The sequence below is a fragment of the Macaca thibetana genome, chromosome 7 (assembly GCF_024542745.1).
Source record: "Macaca thibetana thibetana isolate TM-01 chromosome 7, ASM2454274v1, whole genome shotgun sequence".
Lineage (NCBI taxonomy): Eukaryota > Metazoa > Chordata > Mammalia > Primates > Cercopithecidae > Macaca > Macaca thibetana.
In genome coordinates this window covers 30,013,660-30,027,061 of record NC_065584.1, presented here as the reverse complement: position 1 = coordinate 30,027,061, position 13,402 = coordinate 30,013,660, and the positions used below count along the sequence as shown (strand labels likewise).

Below are 13,402 nucleotides of genomic sequence, written 5' to 3'. Positions count from 1 at the left end.
GGTATTTGTCATGTTAGCAGAGCCTGTCAACTTTAAGGGCTTCAAGAAATTTTTAAAAAATATTTCCCGGGCGGATGCGGTGGCTCACGCCTGTAATCCCAACACTTTGGGAGGCCAAGGCGGGCGGATCACCTGAGGTCGGGAGTTTGAGACCAGCCTGACTAACATGGAGAAACTCCATTTCTACTAAAAATACAAAATTAGCCGGGTGTGGTGGCACATGCCTGTAATCTCAGCCACTCAGGAGGCTGAGGCAGGAGAATTGCTTGAATCTGGGAGATGGAGGTTGCTGTGAGCCAAGATCCTGCAACCACATTCCAGCCTGGGCAACAAAGCAAGACTCTGTCTCCGCCCCCCCCACCAAAAAAAGGTAAAATGACAAACTCATGTACACACATGCTAACCTGGAATGCTACAAACCAAATTAAAAACACTGGTTATCTTTAGTGGAATGGCTGGCCACCTTGACTTCCTACTTTAAACATCTGGCCTATTTATTCATTTTGAGACAAGGTCTCACTCTGTTGCTGCCCAAGCTGGAGTAGAGTGGCGTAACCATTGCTCACCGTAACCTCAAACTCCTGGGTTCATGTAGTCCTCTCACCTCAGCCTCCAGAGTAGCTGCGACTATGCAAGTGCTCGCCACCATATCTGGGTGATTTTTTTTTTAGATGAAGTTTCCCTATGTTGCCCAGGCTGGTCTTGAACTCCTGGCCTCAAGGAATCCTCCCAGTCTGGCCTTCCAACATGCTGGAATTGCAGGCATAAGCCACCATGCCTGGCCCAGAACAAATTTATTCTTATGTCATGTTTGTGGTAACAAAAATTCAAAAAACAATGAGACTTCCACTTCTAGGTTAGCTTTAATAGAGAGAGGAAAGCTATTGCTTTCACAGTAACAACTAGATAAACCATATAGATTATTCAAATAAATAAATGGCTTTAAAGATTGAAGAGCTGTCTTCTATGCATAGCAAAGAGGACTAGCATAATTAAAATTCCACAGGGGAAGAGCCCTTTCTAGGTGAGCTGAAAGTGCCAGCCATTTTCTCTCTCCTTGTGGTACTTGCAGAGCTTCAGTGTGAGTGATGATAACTGGGGCTTGCCATAGGCAGAACTCCAAGAGAAAGAAAAACCAGCAGAACTTTTGACAGCTGTATGGGTTGGCATGACAGACTAAATTCCATAAAAGCCCTAAATTTATGACCAGTTTTCTACACAGGACATTTTCCTCCAGCTGGGGAGGCTGGAGGCCTGAACTAGAAAGGCAAAGTGAAATCAAGCACAATCTCACAGTGCTTAGCAGATAAAGCTAGAGGGAGTGGCCTGTAACAAACATACAATGGATCCCACCCTTGAGATACTACACTGAACTGAAGGACTTAAATCTTCAGCCCAGTCCAACTCAGGTGTTTGGATAGAGGTGTTTTACACCTCACTGTATCTGCCTAAGACTGCAAAAGGCAAAAACATTAACTTTAGAGTCTAAAGGTCTTTACACACATTGTCTAGAAATCTTCAAAAACTTCTGCTGCCGGGCGCGGTAGCTCACGCTTGCAGTTCCAGCATTTTGGGAGACCAAAGCGGGCTCCCTTGAACTCCTGATCACTAGGTCAGGAGTTCAAGACCAGCCTGACCAACATGGTGAAACCCTGTCTCTACTAAAAATACAAAAATTTGCCAGGCATGGTGACACACGCCCATAATCCCAGCTACTCGGGAGGCTGGGGCAGGAGAGCCACTTGAACCTGGGAGGTAGAGGTTGCAGTGAGCCGAAACTGTGCGCCACTGCACTCCAGCCTGGGCAACAGAGCGAGACTCTGTCTCAAAAAACAGTAACAACTTTCGCTTTCCCAGGAGGTAGGGGACTCTGTGTGTGTGTGGGGTGGGGGGGTGGGTACAGAATACAGCAGTCTACATGTTCACCTTCTTGCATCACCACTGCTAGTCTAGGCAATCTCTCACAACTTGATCATCCCTCCCTTTAATTTCACGTGCCCAGAGAAGTGGAGATTTCTCATGTTCAATGTTTTAACATTTTCAAAACTACAAAATAATTTTTTGACATTAAAGTTTCTCTAGGAACCCAAAGCCCTATTCCACTGAGAAACTCAAAATCAACATAATCATTTCATTTTTTTTTTTCACTCATTCTACAAATACTTAATTTCTATCTATACGTCAAGAACCGTACTCTAGGCTGGGCACAGTGGCTCATGCCCGTAATCCCAACACTTTGGGAGGCCAAGGCGGGAGGACTGCTTGGCTCCCAGGAGTTTAAAACCAGTCTGGGAAACACAGTGAGACCCTATCTCTACACAAAATGTTTAAAAATTAGCTGGATGTGGTGGTGCATGCCTGTAGTACCAGCTACTGGGTAGGCTGAGGTGGCAGGATCTCTTGAGCCCAGGAGGTTGAAGCTGCAGTGAGCCATGATGGCGCCACTACACTCCAGCCTGGGTGATAGAACAAGACTCATCTCAAAAAAACAAACAAACAAAAAAACTGTACTCTATATTTGATGATACAAATAAGAGGTAATCCTTGTCTTCAAGAATTGTGCAGTATTTCTTTTTTTAAAGAGAACATGGGCGTAAATATAAAAGGGAGTTAGGAAATCATTTTAAAGAATATCGCCTAAAGGAATTTATATTTAATATGCAAGATGAAAAACACATACAAAGTAATAAGCATTTCTCTTACAAATGTTTCTCAAGCCGGGCGCGGTGGCTCAAGCCTGTAATCCCAGCACTTTGGGAGGCTGAGACGGGAGGATCACAAGGTCAGGAGATCGAGACCATCCTGGTTAACACGGTGAAACCCCGTCTCTACTAAAAAATGCAAAAAACTAGCCGGGCGAGGTGGCGGGCGCCTGTGGTCCCAGCTACTCCGGAGGCTGAGGCAGGAGAATGGCGTAAACCCGGGAGGCGGAGCTTGCAGCGAGCTGAGATCCGGCCACTGCACTCCAGCCTGGGCGACAGAGCCAGACTCCGTCTCAAAAAAAAAAAAAAAAAAAAAAAAAAAAAAAAAAAGTTTCTCAAGCTGTCTCTTCCTCTTCACTTGACTGACAAAATCAAGGAAAGTAGATTAAGCAATTTGTCAACAGTTGTGGGAAAGTTAAATACCAAAGTTGGAACTAGAGTCCAATTATTTATAGTTTGGCACAAAAGTAACTGACATTACACGGTTTTTGCCATTAAAAGTAATGGCAAAAGTAATTACTTTCAATAGCAAAAAACGTAATTACTTTGCACCAACCAATACATATTCCATTTGCCATTCCTTAGTTTATATTGCCTGAGATTTTCTTTTTTTATTTTATTAATTCCATGGCCTTCCAATGAATTGAGATGTTCTAAGAATCAAATTTTCCTTTAATTATTTCAGAGGTACAACAATTTAATCGGATTGTTTTAAAATAATCAGTGGCTTAATATTAGAATTTTACTTCACATTCATCTTCCATACTTATTTTTGCTATTTAAATAATTAGCTCTTTTTGTTATTCATGTTATTAGCTACACTTAGATGGAAACAGACGGTTATATGGGTTTCCTCTACTAAGAAAATGTCTGTTTCTAGGAAATGAGGTTTGGCACCAACTAATTTAGTTGTCCTGGAAATAACCTGCTTGCCTCTAAAAAAGTCAAGCTTATACAGGAGGCAATAAAGACACTACCCTTTAGCACAACCCGCAGAGTTCTTCAGCACGTGGTGGACTGCAGTCCAACCAGGATCACAGGCCCGGTTTCTCAGCCCAGCTTCTTGGCGTTTGAAATCAATGTGAGAAAAGAGCAGAGAAAAGAGCTGACGCATTTCCCCTTCCTTGTAGCACCAGCCGGCGTCTCATAGCTGAAGCCCTTGGTAAGACAACGGAGAGGGTGCTGCAGAAGTCACCACTGGCCCCACTGCCCTGTAGGGAGAGCTCAGGGAGAGGTGATGAAGTATACCAGAGTGTGCCAGACCCCCGGGACCTTCTCTGGCCTCTTCCTATTTCTCACAAGCTGTCCCCTCATGCTAGTAAGAACATTCAACAAACCGCTATTGTTTTAAACCACTTGCAAACCTGATATACTATAAATAAGGCTGTGGGTTTCTTTAACGGCTTACGTATCACCACAATTCATTTCTTTCTTATGTCTATAACATTATTTTAGGGAGCTAGTTTTTGTCAACCAGGAGCGTATGTATGAAATACGACACAAAAATTATCATCAAAAAATAGAAATAAAACTGTACTCAACATCTAGCTTTATCAAAACTTAAGATTTAGCTTATATGCTTTAGATCTTTTTTCCATTAAATAAAACACTGAAGTTATCATTCATTCATTTAACACTTATTGAGTCCCTGCTATGAGCTAGGCATGATCCGAGCACTAGAAATACACTCCTGTGAGAGAGGCAGACATTAGATAAGCAAACAGATACACCGTATCAGGTCACACTGCTACAGTGAGAATAAAACCGTGGAAAAAGAGCATTTTAAACAGGGTGGAGGTAAGGTGTAAGCAGATGGACTTGGAGTAGGGAAGAGAACTCTGTAAAAAAGCTTTCCAGGCTGAGGTAACTGTAAAGGCTAAAGTCCCAGGGACCCCAGGCATGGTGGCTCACACCTGTAATTCCAGCACTTTGGGAGGCTGAGACAGAAGAATCGTTTGAACCCGGAGATGGAGATTGCAGTGAGCTGAGATTGCACCACTGCGCTCCAGCCTGGGTGACAGATTGAGGCTCCATCTCAAAATAATAATAATAATGATAATAACAATAATAATAAGGCCCCAGGGAGGTGTGCTTGATGGCAACGTGTTTGGGGAACATCAGAAAGCCCAGACTGGCTAAAAAGCAGCGACCTGGCAGGATATGAAGTCAGAGAGGGATGGGAAAGTTCATGGCGGGCCTTGTAAACCCTATTTTGGATTTTGTTATCAGTGACAGGAGGCCATCCTGGACATCAGGACAGTGTCAAGATCTGACATGTTTAAGTAGTTCTCCAATCCTTTTAAGAAGTTTGTCCTGGGGAAATACTGTATTTCCTTTCCTCCCCAGAGGAATTGGGAATTTGATGTTTATCATTCCCCTGCATTTTTAAATATTTTTACTATACAAACATATGGCCATAAACAAGGTAGTATTCTCCTGCATGTATTAGTACTGCATTCCTTCAATAGTATTGCTGAATAATATCCTTTTATATGGATATACCATATTTTATCTACTCATCAGTTGATAGACATTTGGATTGTTTCTACTTTTTGGCTATTATAAATAATGCTGGGCTAGACACAGTGGTTCACGCCTGTAATTCCAGCACTTTGGAAGGCCGAGGTGGGTGGATCACTTGAGGTCAGGAGTTCGAGACCAGCCTGACCAACATGGTGAAACCCCGTCTCTACTAAAAATACAAAAAATTAGCTGGGCGTGGTAGTGTGTGGCTGTAGTCCCAGCTACTTGGAAGGCAGAGGCAGGAGAATTTTTAACCGGCGGGGTGGAGGTTGCAGTGAGTCACACTGCACTCTAGCCTGGGCGACAGAGTGAGACTCTGTCTCAAAAAAAAAATTGCCACTCATGGTGGCATATGCCTGTAGTCCCAGATACTTGGGAGGCTGAGTGGGAGGACTGACTGAGCCCAGGAGGTGGAGGCTGCAGTGAGCCATGTCATGCCAGCCTGGGTAACAGCAACACCCTGAATCAATCAATCAATAATGCTGCTATTAGAATTAATATAAAAGTTTCTGTCAGAACATATGTTTCATTTTTCTTGGGAGTAGAATTACTGGTCCACATGCTAACTCTATGTTTAACTGTTTCCCAAAGTGGCTGCATCATTTTATAAATCTACCAGCAATGTATTAGGATTCTAATTTCTCTATATCCTCATGAACACTTAATACCTGGTTTATTATTTTAGCAATCCTAGTGGTGTGAAATAGTATCTCACTGTGGTTTTGTTTAGTTTTGTATTTTTGAGACAGAGTCTCACTGTCGCCCAAGCTGGAGTGCAGTGGCACCATCTCAGCTCACTGCAACTTCCACCTCCTCCGTTCAAGCGATTCTACTACCTCAGACTCCCAGAGTAGCTGGGATTATAGGCATGCGCCACCACACCCGGCTAATTTTTCCATTTTTAGTAGAGACGGGGTTTCACCATGTTGGCCAGGCTGGTCTCAAACTCCTGACCTCAAGTGGTCCACCCATCTCAGCTTCCCAAAGTGCTGGGATTACAGGCGTGAGCCACGGTGTCTGGTCATATACCTTAATATTTTTTAATTAAATAGAGATAGGGTCTCGCCATGTTGCCCAGGCTGATCTTGAACTCCTGGGCTCAAGCAATCCTTACACCTTGGCTTCCCTTAGTACTGGGATTACAGGTGTGAGCCACTGTGCCTGGCCCTTAATATGTATCTTTTGGAGTAAGACTGGATCACACCCATAGTCTCTGTACAACTGCATATTTCACTGCACTTAGAAATTATCACAAAATAGTCTGGCACAGTGGCTGTAATCCCAGCACTCTGGTAGGCTGAAGCAGCAGGATGCTTGTGGTCAGGAGTTTGAGACCAGCCTGGGGGGCTGGGTGTGGTGGCTCACACCTATAATCCCAGCACTTCAGGAGGCCAAGGCGGGAGGATCGTGCCTAAGAGTTTGGGATCAGCCTGGGCAACACAGTGAGACTCTGTCTCCCTCTCCTTTATATTTATTTATTTTTTGTTTGTTTTTTTAAGTAAAAAAGAAACTAGCCTGGGGAACACAGCAAGACCCATCTCTCCCAAAAAAAAAAAAAAAAAAAAAAAAAGGCTAGGCGCTGTGGCTCAAGCCTGTAATCCCAGCACTTTGGGAGGCCGAGGCAGGCTGATCACGAGGTCAGGAGATCGAGACCATCCTGGCTAACACGGTGAAATCCCATCTCTACTAAAAATACAAAAAAAAAAATTTGCCGGGTGTGGTGGTGGGCACCTGTAGTCCCAGTTACTCGGGAGGCTGAGGCAGGAGAATGGTGTGAATCCAGGAGGTGGAGCTTGCAGTAAGCCGAGATCGCGCCGCTGCACAAGTAGCTGGCATTATAGATATGAGACACCTGGGTGACAGAGCGAGATTATAGGTATGAGCCGCCTGGGTGACAGAGCGAGACTCCATCTCAAAAAATAAAAATAAAAAAATTAGCCCACTGTAGTGGTGCACACCTGTGGACTCAGCTTCTTGGGAGGCTGAGGCGGGAGGATCACTTGAGCCCAGGAAGTTGAGGCTGCAGTAAGCTATGACTGCGCCATCACAGGCCAGGCTGGAGTGAGACCCTGTCTCGCAAACAAAGAAAACAAACAAACAACAAAAAAGAAATTATCAGAAAGCAGCAGACCGATTTACAATAGACCACATTAAAAAAACAAACTTCCAGCTGGGCGCGGTGGCTCACGCCGGTAATCCCAGCACTTTGGGAGGCCGAGGCAGGTGGATCACCTGACGTCAGGAATTCGAGACCAGCCTGGTGAAACTTCCACCTTGTCTCTACTAAAAATGCAAAAATTAGCTAGGCCTGGCGGTGCATGCCTGTAATCCCAGCTACTCGGGCGGCTGAGGCTGGAGAATCACTTGAACCTCGGAGGTGGAGGTTGCAGGGAGCTGAGATGGCGCCACTGCATTCCAGTCTGGGCGACAGAGCGAGACTCCGTCTCAAAAAAAAAACCTAACACAGAGATTATCCCAATGCTTTACAATCCCACATTAAACGTATTATTTCTATAATGAGAAGTAAAAATGATTTTTTTTAAAAAAAAGGAAAAATAGACGCGTCAAGCTTTGTAATAAAAAGTAGTCTTAAAGACAAACTTAAGATAAATTTTCTAACAGTAAATGGGTCAAGAGCAAAGGATTTACTTTTTAATCGGTCACAAATTGTGAATTATATTACAGAAGCTTCTCAGAAACTACCCAGAAGGGAACTGCCTTTGAGTCCACAAACCATTTATTTAATCAAGTGTGGCACACCCACTCAGAATGCAAACGCTGCCTCTACCCATCCCTCTGAATTGCCTATTCTACCAATAAACACTGCTTCTTTCTTTCAAAAATTGAATCTAATTAAATCAACCAATTAACTGTCTTGCTCAAAGCACTGCAAGTTTCTATGGCACCTGGGCAAACCCTAAAAAGTGGGCAAGTCTGACTTTTCTGAATATCCTAGTTCTAAAATACTATCTTAAGAACATAGTTGCTTATACATTTCCCAAGAATTCCTGTTAAAGAAAATTCCTAAGTACCTCAAATAACTGGAATTCTTCAGCTGCAGTTATGTAAAAATCAAGATATGCTTCCCCTCAGAGCAAAAATTGAAACGAAAATGTTGTCCTGCAAGTTGTAATTACATTATTTCTGAAAAGCCTTGAGGAATCTGAGGTATCTTATCAGAACCTGCTAAATCTAAACAGGTATATGACCATTCTAACGATTTCTACTGTTACGGCCTCATAACTATCTTCTCCTTTTCCTTAACTATCACGTTAAATCCCCAGTTACTGTTTCCCCTCAGTGGAAACAAAAGCTAGTAGCTTTTGTTAAAAGCTAATCAGCTTTCATTAGTTATTTATTTTCCTCCTCCTAAGAAGCAAGACTAACACTTTGTTCTTTCTACTTTGCTTGTCTTATTATTTAATATAAGAACATAACTTTTGCCCCAATCCCTCGAGATAGAATTTTTTATTCTGACAGCCAGAGAGCTCTCATCCTTCTAATATCTCATTAAAACTACACCCAGGCCGGGCGCGGTGGCTCAAGCCTGTAATCCCAGCACTTTGGGAGGCCGAGACGGGTGGATCACAAGGTCAGGAGATCGAGACCATCCTGGCTAACACAGTGAAAACCCGTCTCCACTAAAAAATACAAAAAACTAGCCGGGCGAGGTGGCGGGCGCCTGTAGTCCCAGCTACTCCAGAGGCTGAGGCAGGAGAATGGCGTGAACCCGGGAGGTGGAGCTTGCAGTGAGCTGAGATCCGGCCACTTCACTCCAGCCTGGGCGACAGAGCGAGACTCCGTCTCCAAAAAAAAAAAAAAACACTATGCCCAAAGGGAACAAAGTTAGGGTCAAAATTGTCTCAAAGGTAATTAATTTTTTTTTCTTTCATACTTATTAACTAATAGAGGAAAGTAAAAGGAAAACCTAAATCTCCAAAGTTCTATACAGAAATGGAAGCTCTTTTAAAAAGAGCTGTTAACATGGAGTTTTAAAAACAAACACACAAACAAACTATTGTATTTCAGGGACAACCAAAACATGGCATTTACTTAATCAAATGTTAAATCCACAGGAAGAAATTTGGTAATTAAGATCACGGAATAATGCAATTTGCTATAGAGAAAAACTTGCTGCAAATTCCCTGGAGATCTTTAAAAACAGCATAGAATTTTCTCTCAGGGCTGATTTTAATAAAGTCCTACAAAGAGATAAAGGACTGAATTACATAAACTCTCAAAGGTTCTTTCCAATGCTAATGTAAAAGTTTCCCTTGGGCAAATTGCCACACTTTACCTCAAATAAAGGTTTGTGCTCCTCCCACTCATCTGAATAGCAAAGAGGAAAAATTACTGCTTTATTGTTCAGCTGCTACTATTGTGAAAACTGTGTGTCTACTGTCATCACTAAACAGCAATGTCTGATTGTTTCATAACTCCTTAACACAGCATCTAGCTAATCAAATTCTAAACCCAAATCCAAGAGTTGTTCTTTTACTATATACATTCATTCATGCCTTCAAGCATAGAAACATACTCCAGAGTGTAAACTGATCTTAGACGTTTCTGACTTCTCTCCTGTTCATTAAAAGACATGGGAGATGGGAGGAAAATAATTTACATCTCAACCATGTTATACTCTAAATTCATATTCTAGTAAAAGCATGACACACAGCTGTTTGCGTATTTTTGATGGCACAGTTGGCAACATTTCCCTCAGAAAAATGGGAAAGACAGGTAGAGGTTGGAGCACAGGCACATCGCTTTAATTAAAATGAAAACAACTTTTAAAAAATGTTAAGATATTGTATAGCTCTCATGTAGTTACCAAGATCTCTCTTTTGTATAAAAAAAGAAAGAAAAAAATTCACAGACAATATTCCTCCATCTGAGAGTGTAGAAAGCTCCAGATCTGAAGTCTGTTTAAAAAATACTGGTGAGAAGTAAGTTTTCTAGAAGGGATACTGCAGCCCTCACAGCATTCCAACAGACCATTCTTTTAAATGCCACCAATGTGCCTTGAGTGAAACTTTTATAAAGCATGTCCCCAAAAGTCAACCAAATGTTATTTATACAGATTTTAAAATGTCATGTTAGTACCTTGATATTTATTCACCTTATTAGTTGACAAGCTCTGAAGAAATATCATTCTACAAATGCTAAATTGTTAGAGATTATGGGAGAAAGGTCCTTGATTTCCTACTAAATCAGAACATAACTCACAGGGATTGAAAGCAGCATTTTAACACAAAGCACCTCTGAAGCGTGAACACCTCTCTTGACTTCCTTTTTCATTAAAAAAAAAAAAAAAAAATCATACCTCGGCCGGGCGCGCCTGTAATCCCAGCACTTTCAGAGGCCAAGGCAGGCGGATCACCTGAGGTCAGGAGTTCCAGATCAGCCTGGCCAACATGGTCTCTACTAAAAATACAAAAATTAGCCGGGCGTGGTGACGGGCGCCTGTAATACCAGCTACTCGGGAGGCTGAGGCAGGAGAATCGCTGGAACCCACGGGGTGGAGGCTGCAGTGAACCGAGATCGCGCCACTGCACCCCAGCCTGGACGACAAGAGCGAAATTCCATCTCAAAAAAAAAAAAAAAAAAAAAAAAAAAATCATACCTCACTCATTCACCTACAATGTATTTTCTAACTCCTACCCGTTAAATTTCCCTATTACATTCTATATCACAACAATTTTGTCTTATAAGTCGTTTACATTGCTAGGAAAACGACAAACTATTCCACTGCTTATAATGAGCTCATTGTTATCACTTCCTCCCTCACACAATTATTTCTTTAAAAGTGAAAACAAATCTTTTGATCTGTGTATTACTTCGTTTTGACAACTTACAACTTCAGGGGAGGTCAAGTCTGTTTTACTTATTTTTCCCCTCAACTCTCAGTCTCAATATCTCACATGACCTGGAAAAATGCATTATTTTCTGCTTCACACCAAACAGTAACAGATCTATCCATCATAACTACTCATCTCGGGTGGAGCCTGCCAGATATTTCTGTTAAAGCCAAATGAAGATCACCATCCTATCACACTCCTGCTAAAGGGGAACAGGGCACTTTCTAAATGTTCCTGAGTATCTGTACAAGACTTAAACGTATTAAAGTCAACTGGAAATTATCCCAACACTCTCTTCCAGGAACACCGATCTTGCATCTTTTTAACCAGCTCATCTTTAAAAACACATTTCAACAGAATACTTGTCAGTCTAGAGCACTGTAAGGTTGATAATAAGCACTGTCTTGAATTTAGAACTTTTCAAAATATTTTAGAACTGCCTGAACTTGGTTGATGATTCAGCATGGTTAATTAGTACAGAGTCATCGCAAGTCACCACCAAGCTAAACAATCCCCTTGTGTGATAGCACTCGTGTTCAGAAAAGGGTCGAAAGGGCCACCCAATTCAATCTGGAGCCTGGGGTAGAGTCACACCACGGGCAGAGTTAAGAGAATAATGCTTTCGAGGGACCAGCTTGGATTCCCTGCCAGATCTACGGACCAATGTCCTGCTTGCGGAGCGAACGTGGTAGTCCAGAATGTGGTTGGGAGAGGCTGGGTGTGTTTCCATCTGACACCACCGCCTAACTTTCTTTGCCTCTTAAGGACCCCATGGGTGGTTTTCTTTGGAAGGCTGCAGGACTTTAAGAGGAAGCAACAACCTCGGGGGTTTGAAGGGACCCTCGGGAGCCCTTGGGTGGCTCCCACTGGGGTCCGAGGGGTCCCTCATTGCTTCCCCTGGGGGTGGCATACACTTCTGGCAGGATGGGTCAGAGAAAGGTACCAGGGGCTCTGAGCAGAACCCAGAGCTCCGGGGGGAAGGGAGGAAGACCTCCAGGCGCGGGGACGTGGAGGAGCCCCCGAGTCGTCCTTGAGCCTCTATGCTCGTGGAGGTCGGGCCAGCGGCCGGACACTGCCGCCCACACCTGCGAGCGGCGCCCACCCGGCGGATTGCCCAGCGGATGGCCAGGAGACCTCGCCCTGCCCGGCCGCCCCTCCGCTAGCCCGCACCGCCACCCCGGCCCCGCCGCGCGGGCCCCTCGTACCTGGCTGGCGGCGGCTGCGGCGCTGGTCCTCACGTACCCGTTCCGTACTTCCCCGTTCGCCACGCAGCCATTCGCCCGCACCGTGCGGCGACAGCAGCAGCCTCCGGGCCCCGGCCGCATCTTCCTGGCAGCACCAGGCGCAAGGCAGGCTCTGTGGGCGGCGGCAGCGGCAGCAGCGGCGGCGGCTCCAAGTCCCGCTCCGCACCCCACCCACCTCCCCGAAACCGGAAATGGCTGCAGCGCCGCCGCCAATTCCCGGGCGGGCCTTCACAGAGGGCGGGGCGCTCTCCGCAGAGGACCGGGCTCGCCCAAGGCCACGCAGCGAAGGGAAAGAGCGGCAGGGACCGGCCGAAAGGGATGTGGTCCTGAAGACCGCTGACCTATCTGGAAGAGAAGGAGGCGGACCCCATGCTGCTGCCTGGCCAATCACGGACGAGAGCAAAGCGCCTCGCCGGAGAGGGGGCTTCTCTAGAGGGATTCCAGGGCCTGGCACTTGATTGGAGGCCGCTTCCAGGTCCTGGGTAGGGCTTGCCTGTTTAATGGTCCAGACAGAGAAGGAGGCGGAGCCCAGGGAAAAGTAGCCAATTAGAGTGTGAGGAAGGAAAAGGGGCTGAGCCCAAGTCTCTAGAGCGGGTTCCCAGGTTCTCCAGGACAGGTGGCGCAGTCGGTGCCTTTGCCTCACGGGAAGTTCTGGGCTTTATGTCCTAGCCCAAGACCCGCAGCTCCCGTATTTAATTAGCTTATTCCTCTGTGAGTATTTACAGAATAGATTTTTTGACAATCTCTCACCATTCTTCAATATGCGCCACACATTGACTATTTCTGAATTATTATAAGTAATAATTCAGATGTCTTTTCACGTGCCCTTCACATTTGCCCTTGGCAGGGTTTTCCATACAGTCTCCTTTAAAGTCTTTCCTTCAAAGTTAGAAAACCTGGTCTAATTCCAGCTCTGCCCATAACTGGAAGCTAAAACTTGAGCACTGTATTTAACCACTTTAGAAGCCAAATTCTTTAAAATGGAGTTAATACTTCCTGCTTCCTAGACTTATTGCAAGAATTATATCATTAACCCATTATGCATCTCTTATAATACTTGACTCATAGTAGGAGTATA

At 44.4% G+C, this 13,402-nt stretch overlaps 1 protein-coding gene across 1 annotated transcript in view; it reads right to left on the bottom strand.

Annotated features, from left to right (window-relative positions):
• Positions 1–12,600, bottom strand: part of SPTLC2 (serine palmitoyltransferase long chain base subunit 2) — a 112,225-nt gene extending 99,625 nt beyond the window's left edge. Inside the window, exon 1 of the mRNA XM_050798764.1 lies at positions 12,286–12,600. Coding sequence (XP_050654721.1) covers positions 12,286–12,405 — 120 coding nt within the window. The 5' untranslated portion in view covers positions 12,406–12,600. The remainder of the gene's footprint in view (positions 1–12,285) is intronic.
• Positions 12,601–13,402: the final 802 nt, after the last annotated feature.